The 20,485-nt window shown below is 41.7% G+C and overlaps 1 protein-coding gene across 1 annotated transcript in view; it reads left to right on the top strand.

Moving 5' to 3' along the window:
- Window positions 1-11,252, top strand: part of adamts3 (ADAM metallopeptidase with thrombospondin type 1 motif, 3) — a gene marked incomplete at its 5' end in the record, with an annotated part of 114,279 nt that extends 103,027 nt beyond the window's left edge. Inside the window, 3 exons of the mRNA XM_079161104.1 lie at window positions 6,870-7,077; window positions 8,833-8,950; window positions 10,733-11,252. Of these exons, the coding sequence (XP_079017230.1) occupies window positions 6,870-7,077; window positions 8,833-8,950; window positions 10,733-11,187 (781 nt within the window). The 3' untranslated portion in view covers window positions 11,188-11,252. The remainder of the gene's footprint in view (window positions 1-6,869; window positions 7,078-8,832; window positions 8,951-10,732) is intronic.
- Window positions 11,253-20,485: the final 9,233 nt, after the last annotated feature.

Below are 20,485 nucleotides of genomic sequence, written 5' to 3'. Positions count from 1 at the left end.
CCACACTAGTTTACCCAGAAACTCTACATCTCACAATTCCCATAATGCATTTCCACAGCATCGCTCATTAGACCCTCAAGTTTCTCATGAGCCACAGAAGACGTTTTGAAACCCTTTAATATGATGTATTATTAAAACAAGAAATGTATGCAAATGATGTGTTTTGTTTCCCACTGAATATGAATGTTGATATTGTTGCCCTGAAGAGCTGCTAACCCTCAAAGTGTTTCATTAGTTTGGATTTTTAATGTGAGCTTTTGGTGTCCCATGACAAATGAAACGATGAGATGTTTCCCACCCTGATAATAACTGAATGTGAACCTTGAGGCGAGGTAGGCAACTGCCTGAGGCCCCTCATTAAAAAGGGCCCCAAACACCTACAGTGTAGATTTATTATGATGTTTAGCTGTGAAAACATTCAATCATGTTACTAAATAACTTATTGTTCCCCAAAATATCCAACTCAGCTGTGTATCCTACACCTATTGTGTGCTTCTACTTCAGAAGAAAACATGTTCGTACTACATTTGATGAAGAAATGTTATCGGTTTTGTTGCCGATTCAGAATCACAAAATATAACAATTAAATGATAATGCGTTATTATTCATAAACCATCCAGCGTCATCTTAGTCATTAAAAGCTCCAGCTTGAACCGCCTTTAAGTACATTATGCTTATAATGCCTCTCTTTTACTCTTGAAGTAATCATTTAAATGCAGAACATTTGATGGACGGTATTGATAATTTTACTCTTTTAAGAGTCAATAGTTTTGCTTCAGTACTTTTTCTACCACTGCTAATACCAACAATCCCGTCAGAAACATCGGTGAAATACAGTAAGCGGAGGTCGTTATTAATAATAATACATTTTATTCAAATGCACTTTACATGGTAAAGACAGAAATAATAAAAGCAATAACAATATAAAGAAGGCAGTGAGATGACATAACAGACAGAAACATACAGAACTAGCATCACAGATCCAGGTCTTTATGTCTTTGCGGCAGTTGGTGACGGTGGAGTGGTTGGAGTGGGTGAAGGGGGTGAAGGGGGTGATGGATTTGGTGGAGATGTAGAGCTGGGTGTCGTCAGCATAGCAGTGGAAATGGAGACCATGGTGGCGCACGATGTTACCAAGGGGCAGCAGGTAGAGGATGAAGAGGAGGGGACCGAGTGCCGAACCTCGGGGGACACCTTGAGAGACTGGGGCTGTGTCAGACTTGAACTTATTGATACTAATGAACTGTTGGCGGTTCGGAGAGGTAGGATTTGAACCAGGAGAGGGCTGTGCCAGTAATGTGGAGGGAGGACTCAAGACGGGGGGGGAGGAGGAGGATGGAGTGGTTGATGGTGTCAAAGGCTGCACTGAGGTCACAGTGAAGATGAGTTTGTTTGTAGAGTGAACTGCAGTTATTGAGCCTGAAGTCTCCCCGAGAACACTTTTCGCAGGATTATCCAAAGTTAATTATTACTGGACATGTCTGGTGTCTAAACTGCACCACTTTTAATAAAAACACTCCTTTGGGTCTCCAGCGATACACCAGCTGAGCGTGAAGTACATCGGATGAGCCGTTCTCCAGATATGCAAAGGAGTCAGACACACAGACAGAGATTCCTCATTTTATAGTTAGTGTGAAAAAGTCTTAAACGTAATGGAGTCATTAATTCAGTGTTAAGTAGTTCAGATATATTCAGCAGCTATTCCCCTCTGTGCTGCAATTTAGCAGCAGCATTAATCGGGAGTTAAACTTGTCTCTTAATTACTTTTACAACGTCTTTTAGTGACACGACAGATTCAAACCCTCGGAGATCTAGCCAAAGCCCATAAATCTCTTAAGCACAGTATTGATTTATACTGTGTGGCCTTAAATCTGCTGCACCTGGAGCCAGAACGGGTCTACTTTCTGCCAATGCATCCCTTCAGTGTGACTTGTTAGGACAGCAATGAGTCGTGTCATGAGAGATCCATCATAGAGGTCCTGTTTTAAATTCGGCCCCAATAATTTAAAAGCGATGGCAACTGGATCAGAGACGATCAATCTTAAGCTGTGTGTAGCAGCTGAGCTGGAAACAGCAGCAGGAGTGTGAAAGTAAAAAAAAAGAAAAAGAAATGTGAGGAAATGAATGTGTCATCTGAGGTGATGGAGTCTAAATGTGACAGGAAAGGCCTGCAGGTGAAAGAAACGGATGCTTCAGCTGATTATTGATGCAGAACTGCAGCCAAAATCATCCACCCAGAGCGCCTTCAGTTTAATCAGGCACCTTCATTACTTGGAGATGATGCAACGTAACATGTTGAAGACCTCACATAGTGAGCTAATGTTTACCCGCTGGCTGTTCTGTTGAGCTTAAACCAAAAAGAAAGACAGAAGCGAGCGATGTAAAGCTGCTGTGGATGCTGGATGAAACATTCACTCCCTGCTGTTGGTTGTATTTCTCTCTTACGGTCTGATTGACTTATTTTTGGGATGCTCTCCAGTAAATAACTCAAGGGTAGGACTCTGTCTGTTTCCTTTTCACAGACTGTAGAAAAATTGTATACAAAATCAACACAGAATACAATAAATGCTAATTAGTGCTAATACAATACAAAGTTGTGTGGGAGAACTTGGGGCGATTGAACACCAGGTGAGCTGCAGCTTTCTGGACGAGCTCCAGCGGTCTGATGGCCGACGCCGGAGCTCCGGCAAGTAGAGAGTTGCAGTAGTCCAGGCGGGAGATGACCAGAGCCTGGATGAGCACCTGCACCGTCTCCTCAGTGAGGAAGGGGGCGAATCCTCCTGATGTTGTAGAGCAGGAATCTGCAGGAGCGTGCAACCGATGCAATGTTTGCTGAGAACGACAGTTGGTCATCCAGGGTCACACCCAGGTTCCTCGCAGTCCGAGTTGGCGTCACCACGGTATCATCAATGGTGATGCGGGCAACCCTACCCCAGAAGGAACAGTAGCTCGGTTTTTGTCCAGGTTGAGCTTGAGGTGGTGTGTCGTCATCCACTTCGAGATGCGTGCCTCCACTTGAGTGTCACCGGGGGGGAAATGACAAGACCATCTGGGTGTCATCGGCATTACAATGGTAGGAGAAGTCATGCGAGCGAATAACAGAATCCAGAGATGTTGTGTAGAGGGAGAAGAGAAGGGGGCCCAGGACTGAACCTTGTGGAACCCCCGTAGTCAGCATGCGTGGTTCCGTCACGGCCCCCCCTCCATGTCAAGTGGTAGGATCGACCTGTCAGGTAGGACGCATACAAGGAGAGTGCAGAGCCTGAGACGCCCATCGCCTCGAGAGTGGAGAGGAGGATCTGGTGGTTCCCCGTGTCAAACGCCACAGACAGGTCCAGGAGAATCAGGACAGAGGAGAGAGAGTTAGCTCTCGCGGCGTGAAGCGACTCTGGGCTGTCTCTGTCGAGTGACCCACCTTGAACCCGGACTGGTGGGGGTCCAAGAGGCTATTCTGGTGGAGATAGGAAGACAGTTGGTTAAATACGTTGAAATATAATAAAAGATGAAGAGGATTGGAGGTCTCTGAGGAAATTTATTTTCTACCTTTCCTTTGGTGTCTGAGTTGGTCAGTGTGAGGAGACAGACCTTTGAAAATTAAAGGCAAATTCCCTCAATAGCCGGCCTGCTTTTCTTTTCATCATTGCGGGACTCGAGACCTGTGTTTCGTGACTTGACCGGTCTCTCATCCTTTAGTTCAGGACAGGACTGAAATCTTCGAGCAAACTTGAAAAGATTCCGGCAGAAGAGATGAGAAATGTTAAGGTGGAAATTTGGGACAGTGTGCCTGGAAAAAGATAAGATTACAGTACCGGTGATGTAGAGCAATATCAGGCAGTGAGGTGGAAGGAAAGCTGGATATTATGACATTTGGTAGAAACGAGATTTTAAAAAGTGTGGACTAAAACTTGATATAGTTTGTGGGGGGGAGCTGGAGGAGGAGATGGGATAAAACTCTGCATAAATAATGTCACAGACAGACAGCTTTCTATATTGAGCAGTGTGTCTGCACTTTAAATGATGAGCGTAGCTTCATGTTCCTCTTTGCTGATGAATGAGTCTCAACTTCTCTGAGAAGTTTGGAAAGAGTCTGTCTGCATTCAGAGCGCTCAGGCTTTGTGATTAGCAAACACCTCGCCGCTGCATGCTCATTCTACGTAGCAGTAGAAGAATAGCAAGTAATTACTATCCAAAGACAAAGAATGGTACTTTCAAAGCTGTTCGCGCCTGCTCCTGAATCCCACACTCGATTCTTTGCTGCCCTGCAAAGAAGCCTGAATTTCATCTCTAATCATTGTACCTGCTTTTTTCCCCGCTTTCAAAAGTCTTCATGTTATTCATCACCTCAACAGCCTGTATGTCACTGCAGGTCTATTAATATTGTGAGGGAGTGTTTCTTCTCAAGTACTTCTGAGTGAATCCGGGTGTTTCTTCTGCATAGTATATCTTCAGTTTGACTTTTAAATCTTCACCATAATCCTCCAAGCTCTCATTTAGCTATAATTCCGACCACATGAGCCGTTTTTAATGTTTATTCTGCTGCTAGATGGTCTAAAAAGCAGCTCGTGGAGGATCCAGGGAGAAGCATGGCTGGTGTTTGCCCCAGTCTGTTAGGGGATTGAATTGAAGGACGGAGGTCTGATCAGAGGTTTGGTGGAGAAGATTACCCGTCAGCGTGATGGCTTTACACATTCAGACCTGGATCAATCCGCCTCTCACCACACAGCACTGCAGAGAGAGATTACCGGGTTAGTGAGATAAATCTGCGTTCAGCCCTGAGGTTTCCATCTCGCAGAGATTGCTCACTATGAACTGGACTAGATGGAGCTCTCGGCTTTAACTGAAACTACAAACTTATCAAGGAGGCAGATCGATATAAATTGATTTGAAGGCAGGTTTATGTTTCCTCACAGCAAAACGTTTGGTTGCTCGTTAGAGCTGCAACGATTAGTTGACTAGTTGACATTTTTCAAGCAAAGACATCTAACATTTGCTGCTATTATTGTATACGGAATATATTTGGGTTTTGGACTGTTGGGTGAGCAAAGTAAAACATTTAATGACATCAACTTGGGCTCTGGGAAATTGTAATTAACAGAACAATTAAGCAAGAAAATAATAAGCAGATTAATCAACTTGGCAAAGTCTCCCTTGAATGAATCGGACTTCAGCCTCTTTGTTTTGGAAATGAAAAGAGTTTTTGCCCTCTGATATCCAAACACACATCTCTTCCTGTCTCTCTCCATATTGCTGTGTTAGATAACTACGTTCAATAAACGGTGAGATGGGGTTTCATATGACGGGTATGACGTCCAAACTCTCCTTTAATTGGATGTTCCTTTTGTAAACGCCCCTCAGTGTTGGGGGAGTCACACGTTTTCAACCGTTTTGCAGCGAGAAAAAGACGCAATGCAAAAATACTCGGATACAGATTTTTTAAACATATTTGTCACATAATAGATAAATGACCACATGGGAAACAGAATTGAAACTGGGTCTTTAAAGGCTACAGCCATGCTAGCAGGCTATCGGCTACCTAGACACTGCAGCCCTTTGCGCTAAATGCTAACATCGGCATGCTAACATGCTCACAGTGAAACATGATGTTTAGCAGGTTTACCATGGTCACCATGTAAGTTAACATACTTGCATTTCCTTATTAGCACAACAAGTGCAGCGGAGGTTGATGGGAATGAAAATATTCGGGACAATTTGAAACATTTGACCTGGTGGTGGTGGCGGCACTACATGTAAATGTAAATGTGAAGTCAGTGGGTCTCCAATCTTTTAATTACCCTGAGGGGAACATGGATGTCTGAACCAAAGTACACCCCAATCCATCCAATAGTTGTTGAGACCTTTCACTTCAAACCACAACCTCTTGATGGCGGTTTCATCCCCTGGGAACCATTACCATCTGGACTGAAGTAGTGTGGGTATGCTTTGATTTCAGGTCGATGCTACGACTCATCTCCCTCTGACTTTGAGCTTTTCTTTTTACTGATATGATGCATAAGTAATTCTATCAGTAGTCTGTGAAGTTTGTTATTTATAAAGGATATGATCAGCTGCTGCTGAGTCACCTGAGAGAAAAACACAGTGAAATACAATAAAGATAAATATGACAGCGTCACACTGGTTTATGTGCCTGCAGTCAGACGATGGCTGAAGAACAATAATTAAGCAACTGTCACCGGCAGCATCAGAGGCGATGTGCTGTGAGATGAAGTGCTGCAGGCTGCTGGATGATTTCAAGTGTATTTATTGAACCGGGTGGAGATATCTTCCCTGCTGGGACAGAGAGATCAGACGGAGGACTTAACTTGTCTCATGAAATTCTTCTTCGCAGTGACGCATGGACAGTTTGACATCAATTTTGCAAAACTCATTCGCATTTTATTTGTTCATTGAATCATGAATTTGAGGACTCAAGAGTCCAAAGAGAGGCTTTGTTTATTCTTTTGGAATGAAGATATTTTTAACTCGTTGATTATTAACTGAGCTTTTGTGATCTTGTGTTCAGGGCTCATTCGCTCCAGGTGAGGCGTCGAGGAGTCGGCCGTGTTTGATCGGATTGATTCCTGCCGTTTAGAACGGATGCATTGAACAAATAAACACAGAACTCATGATTTAAAAAGAAAAAAATGTAAACTTGAACTTCTGATACTTTAAGTACATTTTATAAAGCACTTTTACTCACGTAGGATTATGGATGTAGGGCTTTAACTTCTAGTAGAATAATTAAAAAACTAAATACTTCTTCCCCCTTAAAAAAGGTGTATTAGCACTCTTGTCCACATTTTGGTGTTTTTACATAATCAGCTGAACCTGCTTCATATCCTCAGGTAATATCTACTCTTTGTTTCATCCAGATGGATCTCGGAGGACTGGGAGCATTGCACCAAAACCTGCGGCAGCCTGGGCTTTCAGATGCGGACCGTTCGCTGCGTGCAGTGCCTCAACGACGGCACCAACCGCTCCGTGCACAGCAAGTACTGCAGCGGGGAGAAGCCGGAGAGCCGGAGGCCCTGCAACAGAGTGTCATGTCCTGCACAGTGGAGGACCGGAGCCTGGTCAGAGGTTCGGTACCCACATGATCTATTTGAGAGGGAGAGATGACTCTAATATAGAAGGATCACTTAGCCACAGATCAATGTGATTGATTTTATGTTTAGTGTCATCTTGCTTCCAAGTAACTGTCAGCTTACTTGCTGCATGCTTGCAATTTCCCTGCAGTGTTGCAACACCGTTAATGTGCGTGATGTTATTTCTTGACGATATCGTGTATAAAGTGAAAAATGAGGCGTCTGATATTTAATTTAGGGCAGTGTCATATCTCATTGGAAAACACGTCAGTTTTAGTTCTCCAATTTCACCAAATGAGACCTTTGAAACTATCGAAATATCCAATAAATCAGACGTCCTGCTGTGTGGTGGAGAGCAGAAAAGAGCTAATAAGAAGCAATTATTCACACCAGCAGCTGGTGTGAGTTGGTTGGTTTCAGATATTTTGATATGGCTCATCTTTATGTTGGAATATAGCTGTTTATATGTATGTATACATGCATATGTGTGCACATAATAGTTAAGTTATTTATTTTTATTAAGTAGATGATTGTGACATGTATTCTTGATAAATGATAAGGTAATACAATAAAATGAATCATGAAAATTATCATTTTTTTCGCTTCTTGTAGGGTTTGAACTGTATTCATTTATCTTGCATCGGCCACAAAACTCCTTTGGGCTGCAGCTGCACATCTTTAACTAGCGTTAGCACTTCTATGCTGCGCTAGCGGATAAAGACCCACCCGGCTTTACAGGAACAGTGTTCCTTAATCTCATTGTCTTCTGCCTCGATCTCAAAGTGGTGTGGTGGTTTACTTGTACACTGTGATCAGTAGCTTTAGCTTTTCAACCTGTTTTCACTGCTGACTCAGTTTGACATCCTGGAACGCATATTGTAGACCCTGCTGTCTGATTCTCTCTGAAATCCTTTTTCCAAAAATGTGATAACATTTTAGCAGGAAGTCCAGTTAGTGACAGTGTGGGCTCCATGGAAGCTCCGAACGGTAATTTCCCCAGACACGATTTGGGTATTCAAATCCAAATATCATCGCTATCATAATGCGCATTTTGAAGCTGCCTGATTGAGTTATAAAACAGAAAACCACAATAAAAAGCAAATAGAGTGAATTGTGAAGTGATTTTTAGGGGCCGGTTAAGAGTAGTAAGTGAGGAGTACACTGGCAGTATAAAACAGGCGGTAAAGGGTGTTTGGAGAAAGTGTGAGTCACCGCAACCACAAGAGGTCCTTGAGCCTGCAGCCATGACTGGCCTCCCAAAATACTATGCAGCTTCCTGCAGCAGAATGCAAGATTAACTGTGGACAGACACAGAGGTGACATACGGACATACTGGACCGATTGCGTGATCCTCCTGGCGGAGATAAAGCTAAAGTTGAAATGCCCCCTCTCAGACAAACTCTTCAGCCATGTTCAGAAAAATCCATCCAGACACTGAAAAACCTGCAGTGTGAAGTAAATCTGGTGCAAAAAGTAAAAGAAAGAGGCAAAGGATGCTTTGTTTTCAGAGTAAGAGATAGATTTCATTCCCTGCAAAGGGGACAAAGAAAAGTCTCCATGCTGATGCTTTTGCCAGGTCTGCTGCGCAGCGAGACGTTCTGATTGTAGGCGGAGATTGTACTTCCAGTCGGCTTGTTATCCCTCCCAGCTGGTTTGACATTTACTGCTGCCTGTGTGTGACATGCCTCCACTTCAAACACCGTGTTATTCAGCTGCATGTGAGTGCGTTCCTAACTGCGCTCTTCCACAGTGCTCTGTGACCTGCGGAGAGGGGATGGAGAGGCGTCTGGTCACGTGCCGAATCGGAGATCAATGTAACGGAGAGAAACCGGAAACTGTGAGGTTTTGCAGGCCGGGACCGTGCCACGGTAAGCATGTCATTCATTAAGAGCTGAAGGGAAACAAATAGCTATTCTAGTCCTTTCTAGAAGAGGTATTCTGCAGTTTCTACGGATCAACATATGTCCGCCCATTCTCCTTCTTCAGAATGATCATCAAGCAATTCTTTCAACTATTGCTTCAAAACAAGAAAATAAAAAAATGTTTCCTTCTGAAAGCTATTTCTGCAGGTTTCCTCCTTAACTACAAATCATGCATCGTCCCAACCTTCCGTCCTTTGGTTTCTATTCATTTCCGCATGGCATTGAAATCAATGGGCAGACCCTCGAAACTTACCAGAGTTGCACAATTCATCACGGTAAACGTCAAGTCTGCATTAATTCGTTTTAAAGTTCTATTGTTGGGTCCTTGATGAAGTTCATGATCAGATTTCTTATTCTGCCCTTCAGCTCACTACAACAATACAACGGCTGCTTCTGTGATGAATTACTCATTCATGCAGGTTCTATGAGTCTGCAAATTATTTTCATGACAAACAGAAATTAATGGAAAACAACTAGTGCCTGGAAGGAAGAAAATGTAAAGCACAACAGCATGGTTTGCAGAATAATCATCAGTATAATATATGTTTATTTGTAGTGAAGGGACTGACGCATGCAAAGTCCTCAACAGAGAGAATGTAACCTCTGAAAAAACTAAAAAGATAAACACAGCTTTAATATAAAGAATGGCGTAGTCTTTCTTCAACAGCTCAATCTATCCTTCTACAATCTTTCCTGGCATTCATTTAAAAAGAAGAGCATCTTCTGTCGATGGTCAGTGAAAATGTTTCATTCTCAAATGTCAACATAAACCAATTACTTCATTGAACTCTTTCCATAAAGCATAAATGCCAAGCGGAGTTGCAGCGGAGATACAGGGGTAGATTTGGGTGAAGATGTAAACACACTCTGTTTTCTGCAGCGCTTCAAAGCACACAACGTAGATCTCATGTTGATCTGCACTTCATGTTGCCGCTGTAGGATATTACTTCTCAAGAGCTTTAATGTGGCATTCTGAATATACGGCGAGTAATGATTAAACCACTACATTCATACCTGTTGTGTATATTGACTTACTGCACTGAGCGTACTGATGATATGGATTCAGATGAAATCTTTCCGCCTCGTTGACGTCCTGAAGCACATTTACACCGAAACGAGTAGAAAAAAAAAGAGAAGCAGGACTTTGAAACGGCTAAAATGAAAATTGAAAGACCCAACATTTTAGGCTGTGCACTAATTGTTAATTATAACTTACTCATTTTAGTAAGTTTACACAATGTAAAACAACACAATTGTCACAGTAAACTGTACTTTATGATCCACTGCCCATTAAACTTATCAAAGAGAAAGCAAAATGTATGTAGGTGAATGTGGTTCGCCTCCAATGACTCCTTGAGGGACTGATTAAGACTGGATCTGTTAACCCCTCACATTGACAGATAATCTGGGCTGAACATCGATACCGACCAAAGTCCCACACCAGATTTCTCATCCCAATTATCGGGAACAGTGAATTGGAGAAAAATCGGTCCAGAACTCCGTCTGATCCGATTTAAGCAGACTTTAGTAGAACGAGCATCATTGTGTTAAACACTGAATGTGGCTGATATGTAAAAGATGTTTTTGTTTTTTGTTATAGCACAAACACTTGGCCCTCAGTCTCTGATTAAACCTGCTTATGTGATCTCCTTCCAAGGCCGTCTCTCAGAGCTTTTCATCGCTGTGTGACGCGTACCGAGTTAACGTTGAATGCTCTTTGCCTTTCAGATGAGCCGTGTAACGGGGACAAATCCATCTTCTGCCAAATGGAGGTGCTAGCGCGATACTGCTCTATTCCGGGCTACAGCAAACTGTGCTGCGACTCCTGCAGCAAGCGCGGCGGAGCTCTGTCTCTGTTCTCGGAGGCGGCCGAGACCGAGGAGCACGTTCGCTTCGGATCGGCCTCCCAGCTGCTGGAGACGCTGACGGCTTCTGCGGCGGCCAACGCCACTCGCGGCGGCAAACGAGGCTCCGGCAAAGGATCCGCCACACCCGCCCTGCTGAAGAAAACCCCACCAAATACCACGGCGGCACCCCGGCGGGTCCCGCGACACATGGGCCTCACTGGCAGGAAACTGCCCGCTATGGCGCCATCTCCCCCGGGAGACTCCGCAGAGGGTCAGAGGTCGAGCAGCTCGACAGATAGTCGGCGGCCTACGGCGTACTCTGAAGTGGAGAGATGAGAGTGAGGCCCTTCCCCTTCAGGACTCGTAATGTACAGCAGCTTCATCCTGAGTCTTCTCATGCCAGAAACACCACAGAGAGAGAAAAACAGAGAGAAAGAAAGAAAAGTGCTGGTTCACTTTGTTTTTTGTTTTTTTTGTTTTTTTTTAATTTCCCTTCCCTTTTGCCCCTCATATTGACTTTTAAAATGAAATCTCACAGGGAGCGCTCAGAGCATATTGTGACTCAAACAGCCGTGTTGCTTTGCTTTCATACATTTTCATTGAGAGGAAAAAATAATACAATGCATTCAAACTAAAGGGGGCAAGTGGTCCGAAAACAATTCAAATCGGTGTCAAAAGCTTAATGAATCACTTAAGGTATCAAATAGCTAAATGACAGGTAAATATAACAAAATGGCATCTAATTAACTACACTGATTCTAAACTTTTTAACGGTAGACGTTACAGAGAAATGGTTGCTTGATTCCAACCAAACCTTTGGATCCCAACGACTCTGCAGCGACAGGTGCAGTCAGGTGTCTGTGTTTCCCCTCTGCTTGGTCTTTTCTCTGGCCCTGTGATTTAATGATTTAATGAGGGTCGGCAGAGCGTTGGAGCGGTTTCTTCCGCCAAATTCTCAGCAGACCGCGAGAGGGAAAATGTCAACAGGTGCAGCCATTAGAGCCGATTCAATTTGGGAAAATGTCTGCAGACTGCAGAGCTATAGAACGCAGGATAGAAATAGACACAGGTATTGGCGCTGAAGTACACGTTGCACTTGTGGCCGTGTTAAAAATACCACAACCCAGCTGGAGTTTAAACAGTTACATTCACCGTGATGTTGTTCTTTATCTAAATCCCAGATGCTTTGGATTTGATTAACATTGCAAAACGACATGTTGCAGCTGATGAAAAGCCTCGATGTCAAATTTCCTAGACTGTCCCCTTTTGAGCTGGGTGGGATGTTTTGATTTGCTTTGAATTTGAAGTGGAAGATGATGGACAAAAAGTTTGGAAGATCATCTCATGCAGCTGAAAATCCTCTTTTTTTACTTGAACGTTACAAAATGCCATTTTTCTTGCCAAAAAGATGTAAGTGTGAAGCTTGACTTGCAGAGAACTAAACCTGTCTCAGTATTTGAGGAGTCAAAACAAAACCAAACACCAGACTTTATATGGCCGCTAATGGAAAGTGGCCAAACCAGTGAAAACTATTAGGAAAATGTTTTTTGTTGTATAGATTTTTTTTATATAACCAGCAATGTCTGTTAAATGGCGCTCTACAGTTTCTGTAGGAAATGGGTATTTATAAAGGTTCCTGTAAATACTGTACATGAAAATATCAGTATTATTTTAAGAAGCTGAGGATACTTTCAAAAACCATTTTAACCAATTATAATAAAATATATTATTCTAAATGTTTACAGTTTCAGCAGCGGTGTTAAATGGACTATAATAATGCACCATCTCACTCTAAATGCTTGTTCTCTGGGGAATGTTTGAAGAAAATAGTTCAACATTTTAAGAAGTACGCTTGTTTGCTTTCTTGCCAGGAGTTAGATTTGAAGACTGATACCACTTTCACATCTGTTAAATATGAAAGCCTCAGCCTGGAGACCTTTAGCTTAGCTTAGCATAAAGACTGGAAGCAGGGGGAAACAGCTATCCTGGCTCTGTCCATAGTGCGCCCACCAAGCTCACTAAGTGATATATAATATATCGTTAGTTTAATCCCTACAAAAAACGTGGTGTAAAAAGCTTTGTACAGAGCCAAGCTATCGGTTTAGCTACGCTAAGCTAAATATCTCCCGGCTGTCATGTTTTAACATGCAGACATGAGAGTGGTTTCAATCTTCTCTAACTTTTGGAAAGAAAGCAAATAAGCTCATCTCCCAAAATGTAAAAACTATTCCTTAAAAAAAGCATCTTATACACGTTAATTCACCCCAGACTTTACTTTATCGTTGTATGGTGCTAGCCATCGACCTTTTTAACTCTTTTTATTGCCCTCCTTGTGAAATGTTTTGCTCAGAAAGGTTGAAGTTGTTAGGTCAAAGAAGGGAACGTATTTAGCAAGTGTTCCTAAAACTGTATGTCAAATACAGCCGGTGCTTGTTCAGCTTGAAAGAAATGTCACCATGCAACTGAGATGTGTTTGGAAATGTTCTACTTTGATGTGACCGTGAAAGTGCAAATGCTCATCTTGAAAATGCTGTTCAGTGTTGAATTTGCAGGTTCTTTCCTACAGTGACATTTACTGTTTGAATTTCAACTCACTTAAAGCTGCATTAAGCGTTTTCTGACCACTAGGGGGCAGAAAGACTCCCAAACCAACTCACAGTTGCATATTTACAGATCCAGCATAAAAAGAGAGCAACATGAGCATCCCATTGAATCAAGTTTCTGTCCACTTGGTGAATAGAAATCCAACATTCACTCTCCATTTAGCTTCCGTTTTGGTCTCTACTAACTCCTGAGGGAAATATGTGATAATCTGTTAACATCTTTAGCCTCTAAATGTTCCACTTTTCTAACCAGCTTGCCTATTTCAGCTCTCTGCAGGTCGTTGCTAACATACGTGCAGCTGTTAGCTTTTAGCTGGGGGAGCTGACGAGAGCAAAGCCGATGTGCTAAAAGCAGTGCAGTGCTGCAGGTGTTTACTCTCAGGGGGTTCAGCGCCCTTTCACAGTACACATTGGATTACATTTTAATATAAAAAAAACTCGCTTAATGGAGCTTTAAGCTCCTCACATCCATTCAGTCTGAAAAAGGTTTTATTGTACATTTTGTGTTTGCAGGAACAAAGCATCATTGTAAGCACAAGACGCTAAAAGGATTTTGCTATATTTTAAACATTGTTTTATTTCAAAGTATTTCCGAAATGGCTTTTTTTTTATGGTGGAAGAAGGTTCAGGAGAGAGAAAGCTATTTATTGAAGAAATCCTCACAACCACCATGCATCTGACTGCAATAGCAAAGACACAGTTTTGTGTTTTCAGCAAAAAAATATAACTATTCACACTCACTCCTGTGTGCCAATGTATAGTACATGTATATAGCATTGAGTACATAAATATTTATTAAGAGTTAAAGTTCAGCTTTGTTTTTACAGTGTGTGCAGTGCCAGATGCTCAATAAGCTGCAGCAGATAAACCATTGAATCACATTTATGAAACTCTTTCATCCACATTTTCACTTTTGAAATGGATTTCTACTAAAAAAAAAATACCCCCAAAAAAAACACGATAGGCTAGAAATTACATTGTTTTTTGCAAACAATTAGATGTAAATATACATGCTCAATCTTGAGATGTTTTACTTGTCAGAAAGCCGTCTTTTCACGGCTGTTTTGTAGAAGTTGTTAACAGAGCTGTTACATGACCAGACAAATGCTTTATTTTAACCAATAAAACATTAATAGTTTAGCACCAGTAAAGTTTGTCTTTTTATTCTGTTTGTAGATGTCAGTATTGTCTAACCATTTTACATTTTCCTCCCTTGTTCTTTTCACATCCTTTACTTGCTGCCTTTACAACATTGCTGCTAATGTTATACAGAGCTTGTAATGATAAATAGGATATAGTTGTAGATGTTACATTGACAATCCCTGAGCCTCAGACAGATATTACTGCAATGCATTCTCCATGTACTGTATTAATACCCCCTGTGCTAACCGTGCATTTTGCGTATTGCGATTGTCGTGACTGTCAGTCACTCTCTTCTCTATTCGCTTTTCCGATGTATTTGTGTAGATTGAAGTGTACACTACTGATGCTGTTTGTTGTAATGGGGAGCACATAGCAATAAAAGATATGATTAACTACTCGAATTTCTTGCTTTCAAAAGCTGTTAGTGACCCCTGATTTAGAGACGAATAGACCATAAAGCAGGGTTTGCTTTAGGGCGGGACTACCTTGTGATTGACAGGTGGCTCCCACGTCGTTGTCCTGTCGTTCCGTGTTTTTGTCTTAGAACTTTAACCCTTTCAGAGTGTGTTTTCAGTTCATGAAAGTTAACTGTTAACCTTTGTGGTTTGGTGCTACCCTGTCATTTCTGGTTGCAAAAAGACAAGATGGCGACGCCCAAAATGCCAAACTTGAGGCTTCAAAACAGCAGTCTGCAAACCAATGGGTGACGTCATAGTGACTATGTCCACTTCCTTGTATAATGGTCAGTAGCTTCATGTTTATTCTAACCCTAACTCAGTGGTTTTGTTGCCTAAACTAAACCATCACCGTTTAACAATGTTTAACCACCCGGGAACCTTCAGCGTCGAGATGCTACGCTAAAAGCTGCGGCCACTGTTATTGTAGTGTGCTGCTAAAGATGACGAGTAGAGATGAGATCATGTTGAAGCTCTAGCTCCATAAACAAACGTGACATGAGAGTTGTATCGATATTGTCATCTGATTCTCAGAAACAACCGGAAATAAGAATATTTTACAAAAAACTGAATTCATTCTTTAAGTGAAAACACCAATTTAGTGAGCGCCAAACTAATGCTGAAGCTATGAGGTAGCTTACAGTACGTGCTCAAAGCAAAGGGGGATCTACTCTATTGCACAAGATCTACTGAAAAACAGAACAACACATATCAAGTGTGATCATTTGAAGGATAAGGCTCAATACTTTACGTCCGTAGCTTGACTCAAATCCATTCACTCATACTTAAAATGTATGAAACAGCTCACATATATTTTGTTTTTAAAAGGTTCAATAATCTCCTTAAACAGCTGGAAACTGTTGTCATTAGAAAATGTGTCCTCAACTGGAGTGAAAAGTGATGTGACTATATTCAGGGGCAGATTTATACATTATATATTATATATACTATACATTTGGAGCTTTAGTTTCCGGCAGCAGCACAGCACATGTGGGATGAACTCAAAATATACTACAGTGTGTGTATTCATGGAACACACACATGGAAGTGTGTGTAATAGTTTTTGGATGGATCAAACATGCAGCTTTATGGCACAGAGGAATAAAATATGTCAGGCTATTTGGACACAGTGACAATATGTGTTAAGCCTAATTCACACGACAGTTTGTGGAGCTCCCGACAAAAGTGTTTGTGGACCGTTTCAAAGCAGAGAGACGAGAGGCTCGCTGGTGCCTCGCAGTCGCATTTCAGATATTTAGCATGCAATATGTGTTGCATTTGCAATATGTGTTGCATTTGCAACACTAATCAAAATTTTTATTGCTGCACCTTGGGTGTTCAGATTTTTGCATGAATATACATAAGACATAATAGAGTGGCTGATCTACATAACACATTATGTGAACACGTGCCGACAACAACAACAAGCATGACTACAACGCGCCTGTGTGATTTCTTGAGTGTGTTTTCGTGACAAAACATAGTTTGGAGATCTAATCAGGGATTACGTAGGATACTTTGAGTCCACTATAGGGTATAATATGTCTCACTATACATTCTGACGGCACTACAAAATAGCAAACTAATTATTAGGTCCACCATATAGTTAGTAATGGGTTAGTAGATGGCAATCTTGCATCAAGTCCAACTTTGACTTTGTCCAGCAGTTCTACTTTTCCAAATACTTGCCAAACAAATGACAATTAGCATGTAAGCGTTGTCCTTGAAAGCATGTTAGCATGCTGACGTTAGCATTTAGCCTAAAGCACAGATGCACCAGCCCGCTCTCGTTCTCAAGGCATCGATTACGGATGCTCTGTCACACCCCCGGTGTCTGATACCAACGCGCAAGGAACCCTTTACCGGCCGTACGATACAGACGGGTTTTCAAGTATACCATGTAAACTTAGCGGTACTCTTCTTAGTGCTACTCTTCAGTTTGCTGGTTGTGGCTGCTGCAGCTGCTCATGGTTACAAACGGCTCCCTGCCTTTACATGAGAGAAAAAAAACAATCATGAACGTGAAGGATTTCATGAAGTCACCACACACACTGTGGCCTTATCAAGGTGTAGTCATGTCTTCTTTCTTCTTGATTCGTTGAAGGTGAGCCCACTTTCTATTAACGCTCTGTAGAGCCGGTACATTGCAACCTCTGACACACAAAATGAAATCTAAGCTGTCTTAAAAAGAATAGTCCTTGGTGAGCTTTCTTCTGAATGATGGGGAGGGGAAGCTGTCTTACTATTTCAGGGAGGAAGAGATTGATGACCAGCGGTAGAAGCTTTTCCTTGTTTTTTTACGAAAGGCCACGACAAGTTTTGCTGAAGTTTCAGAGAGTAGTCCTCGTTCCTGTAACCATTTCATTCCAGGAAATCAGTCCCACTGGAGTTGTTTCATTTGCAAAGGAAGTCGTCTTTTACAGTGTGAGCCTCTTAGTTACCAAGTAAGTCATCATGTAATTTTGTGCGGAAAAATAAAATGAACCAAATGGAAAAATATTGTGGGTTGAACGTGAATAAGTTATCCAATTAAAAACATTAAAATTAAGGCATATTACACGTAATTATAATCATTTTCTCCCTGCCTTTCACAGTCTCCTGCTCCTAAATGAGTTTTTGACATTTGCTGCGCTAATCACATCTGACTGATTAAGTTTGATTGATTTACAATCAACAATTACGGTCGGGGGGGCTTATTACCATTTAGACTCTCAAACATGGTTTGCACTTCAGCTCTCAGAGACTCATTTCAGTATGTTATAGGCCAGATTTAGGTCTTAATTATCCTGAAAGGTTTTAATTATCTATTACACTGTAAACCATTTTGATTGCAACTAAGGGAAAATGTTTAGAATAAACTCAGCAAACCCAACTCCATCCAAGACCTTTTATAACACAAGCAAAGTAAGCATAATCAGAATAATCAGTCCAGTCGCCAGGAAAACCATAGATCAGTTTCAAAGTTTTGTTGAAAATGACGTAGTACATTGAGCAGCTGCTATTGAAAGTTAGGTAGTTTGATAATATAACAAGTTAGGTAGTTTGATAATATGATTCTTCTGAGGGTGGTTGTTATTTATTTACGCTAGTGACGTTGCACTGTTACAATATGCTTTTACGTTGCATTGTTGCGCTATTATGTTGCGCTGTTACAATACACTGATACAATATGCTCTACGTTGCGCTGTTACATTGCACTGTTACGTTGCGCTGTTACATTGTGCTGTTACGTTGTACTGTTACGTTGTACTGTTACGTTGTGCTGTTACATTGCACTGTTACATTGCACTGTTACGTTGCGCTGTTACGTTGCACTGTTACGTTGCGCTGTTACGTTGCGCTGTTACATTGCGCTGTTACGTTGCGCTGTTACGTTGCGCTGTTACGTTGCGTTGTTACGTTGCGCTGTTACGTTGTACTGTTACGTTGTACTGTTACGTTGCGCTGTTACATTGCACTGTTACATTGCGCTGTTACGTTGCGCTGTTACGTTGTGTTGTTACGTTGCGCTGTTACGTTGCGCTGTTACGTTGCGCTGTTACGTTGGATTGATATGGCTTTTTTTTACCACCACTAAATGGTTGTTGTAAACCTAAGCAATCGCGTGACTACGTTAACCATGTAGTCCAGGCATTTTGGCTTAAAGTCCAAAGTAATTGTATGAAGGGAAAGGTTTGAAAATAGCTTTTGTTGAATTTGCCCAAGGTGAAGTTACATTATTACTGGACTAAGGTGGCAATGTGCGTTTCTGCAAGTGTGAAGTAAGGCTATTATGAAACTTATTTTTAATTCAGAAACGTCGACATTCAACGTAGACTGTGGTGTGCAGAAACCTACACTGGCAAAACAAATTCCGGCAACTGGGTTATTAATAATTCAATAAAGATACCATTTGATGTTTTGATGGAAGCCTGGATTATGTTCACTGACAACGTTCTTTTTTTCAAGAAAGGGGGGGGTCGGGATGGATGATTGATGAACAAGCAGCAGAACCGACATACTGTAAGTTTCCTCATTACGTATTCAGGCAGCATTACGCTTCAATTAAAACATATTAGATCAGATTAGATTAGATCAGATTAGATCAGAGATATGGTTTGATTAATCCTGACAGCGAGACCGATCCTTCTATAAAAACAGGTTCAACTTTTCTACCACATATTGATCTTGAATTATAATTGTATATACATAAACATTTGATGTAAATCCTGTCTATCTTTTAAATGTTAAAAGGACTTGCCATATGGAGACTTTCACAACATGACATGTTTTGTCATCAAATAAAATTTGTTTCGCAGTACATGTTAGATTTTAATTTTGTTCTTTAATTGACAAATGGGCCAAACAACAAAATGCAGCATTTGCACATTTTTTCACTGTCGTATTTAATACTAGTACAAGTTGTCTGCACAGCATGATTCAAATTCTGGTTATTATAAATCTGAAAGCAGCAACAAAAGCTCAATGTGCCTGCACACTGGAGAGCAGCGAGTATCTCCCCGGTATTAATCTCCTTTTACATGTAATGAAATTGCTTATATTGTATACTCCAGCTATGCACAACAAAAATCCAATCCAGGATTAGTCTGGTGGGCTATTTCGACCTTTTAATAGGGATCTACATTATGTCCAACAACAATGTTAATATTCCAATCCACACACCTTACTGGTTAGCTGCATCGCTGCAGATTCTATTTTGACTCGACTCCATAGGATTAGCTGTCAAATGGATTTCTATAAGACACAAGTATATCTGCTCAGCGCTGTGGTGCATATTTCCTGAGACGCTGAGGGAGCAAAACTTCTCCACGGATAATAATGAAGTCCCAGAAAAAGTACCACAACTGGAGACATCAGTGGCGCTTCCCCATAGCTAATAATAAAATCCCTGAAGAAGTACCGCGGCTGGAGACATCAGTGCATGTAAGCCTTTGAGCTTCCTTGAGAAACGGGATGAGACAGAGGAACCACAAACCCGGAGAGAAGGAAGAAAGTAGGACGTACGGCCGGAGGACGACGTACTGCCCGTCCCTGCCAGAGTTGCCATGTTGTGTGACAACATGAGGAAAAGACAGGAAACAATAGGGAGTTTTGATTAAATACTCTGGCAGGGGTCTGACTGAGCTAAACAATACATTCATCTTACAAGAACGGCCCTTTTCCCCTTTTCTTATTCTTCCTTTTGGTGCAATTATGTCTCATGAGGAGCAACCAGCAAAAGCAATGCATGCATACTCTCATTGTGTTCCCCATGGCGCTCAGAGCTCAGGCGTCTGACACTGAGCCAGAAGCCTGAGCATGACTGATGGGGGGGGGGGGGGCATCTTCTGAGCTGACACACTACTTTGCACTTGGGTGGCTGATTTTGGCAACGATGCAGAAACGTGACGTAAGCCCACTGTAGAAAAAGCCACAAGCATGTTTATGTTTGCG

This window comes from Pholis gunnellus (assembly GCF_910591455.1).
Source record: "Pholis gunnellus genome assembly, chromosome: 6".
In the NCBI taxonomy this organism is placed as follows: domain Eukaryota; kingdom Metazoa; phylum Chordata; class Actinopteri; order Perciformes; family Pholidae; genus Pholis; species Pholis gunnellus.
The sequence above is the reverse complement of the archived record's forward strand: the minus strand, read 5'-3'. Positions and strand labels throughout refer to the sequence as shown.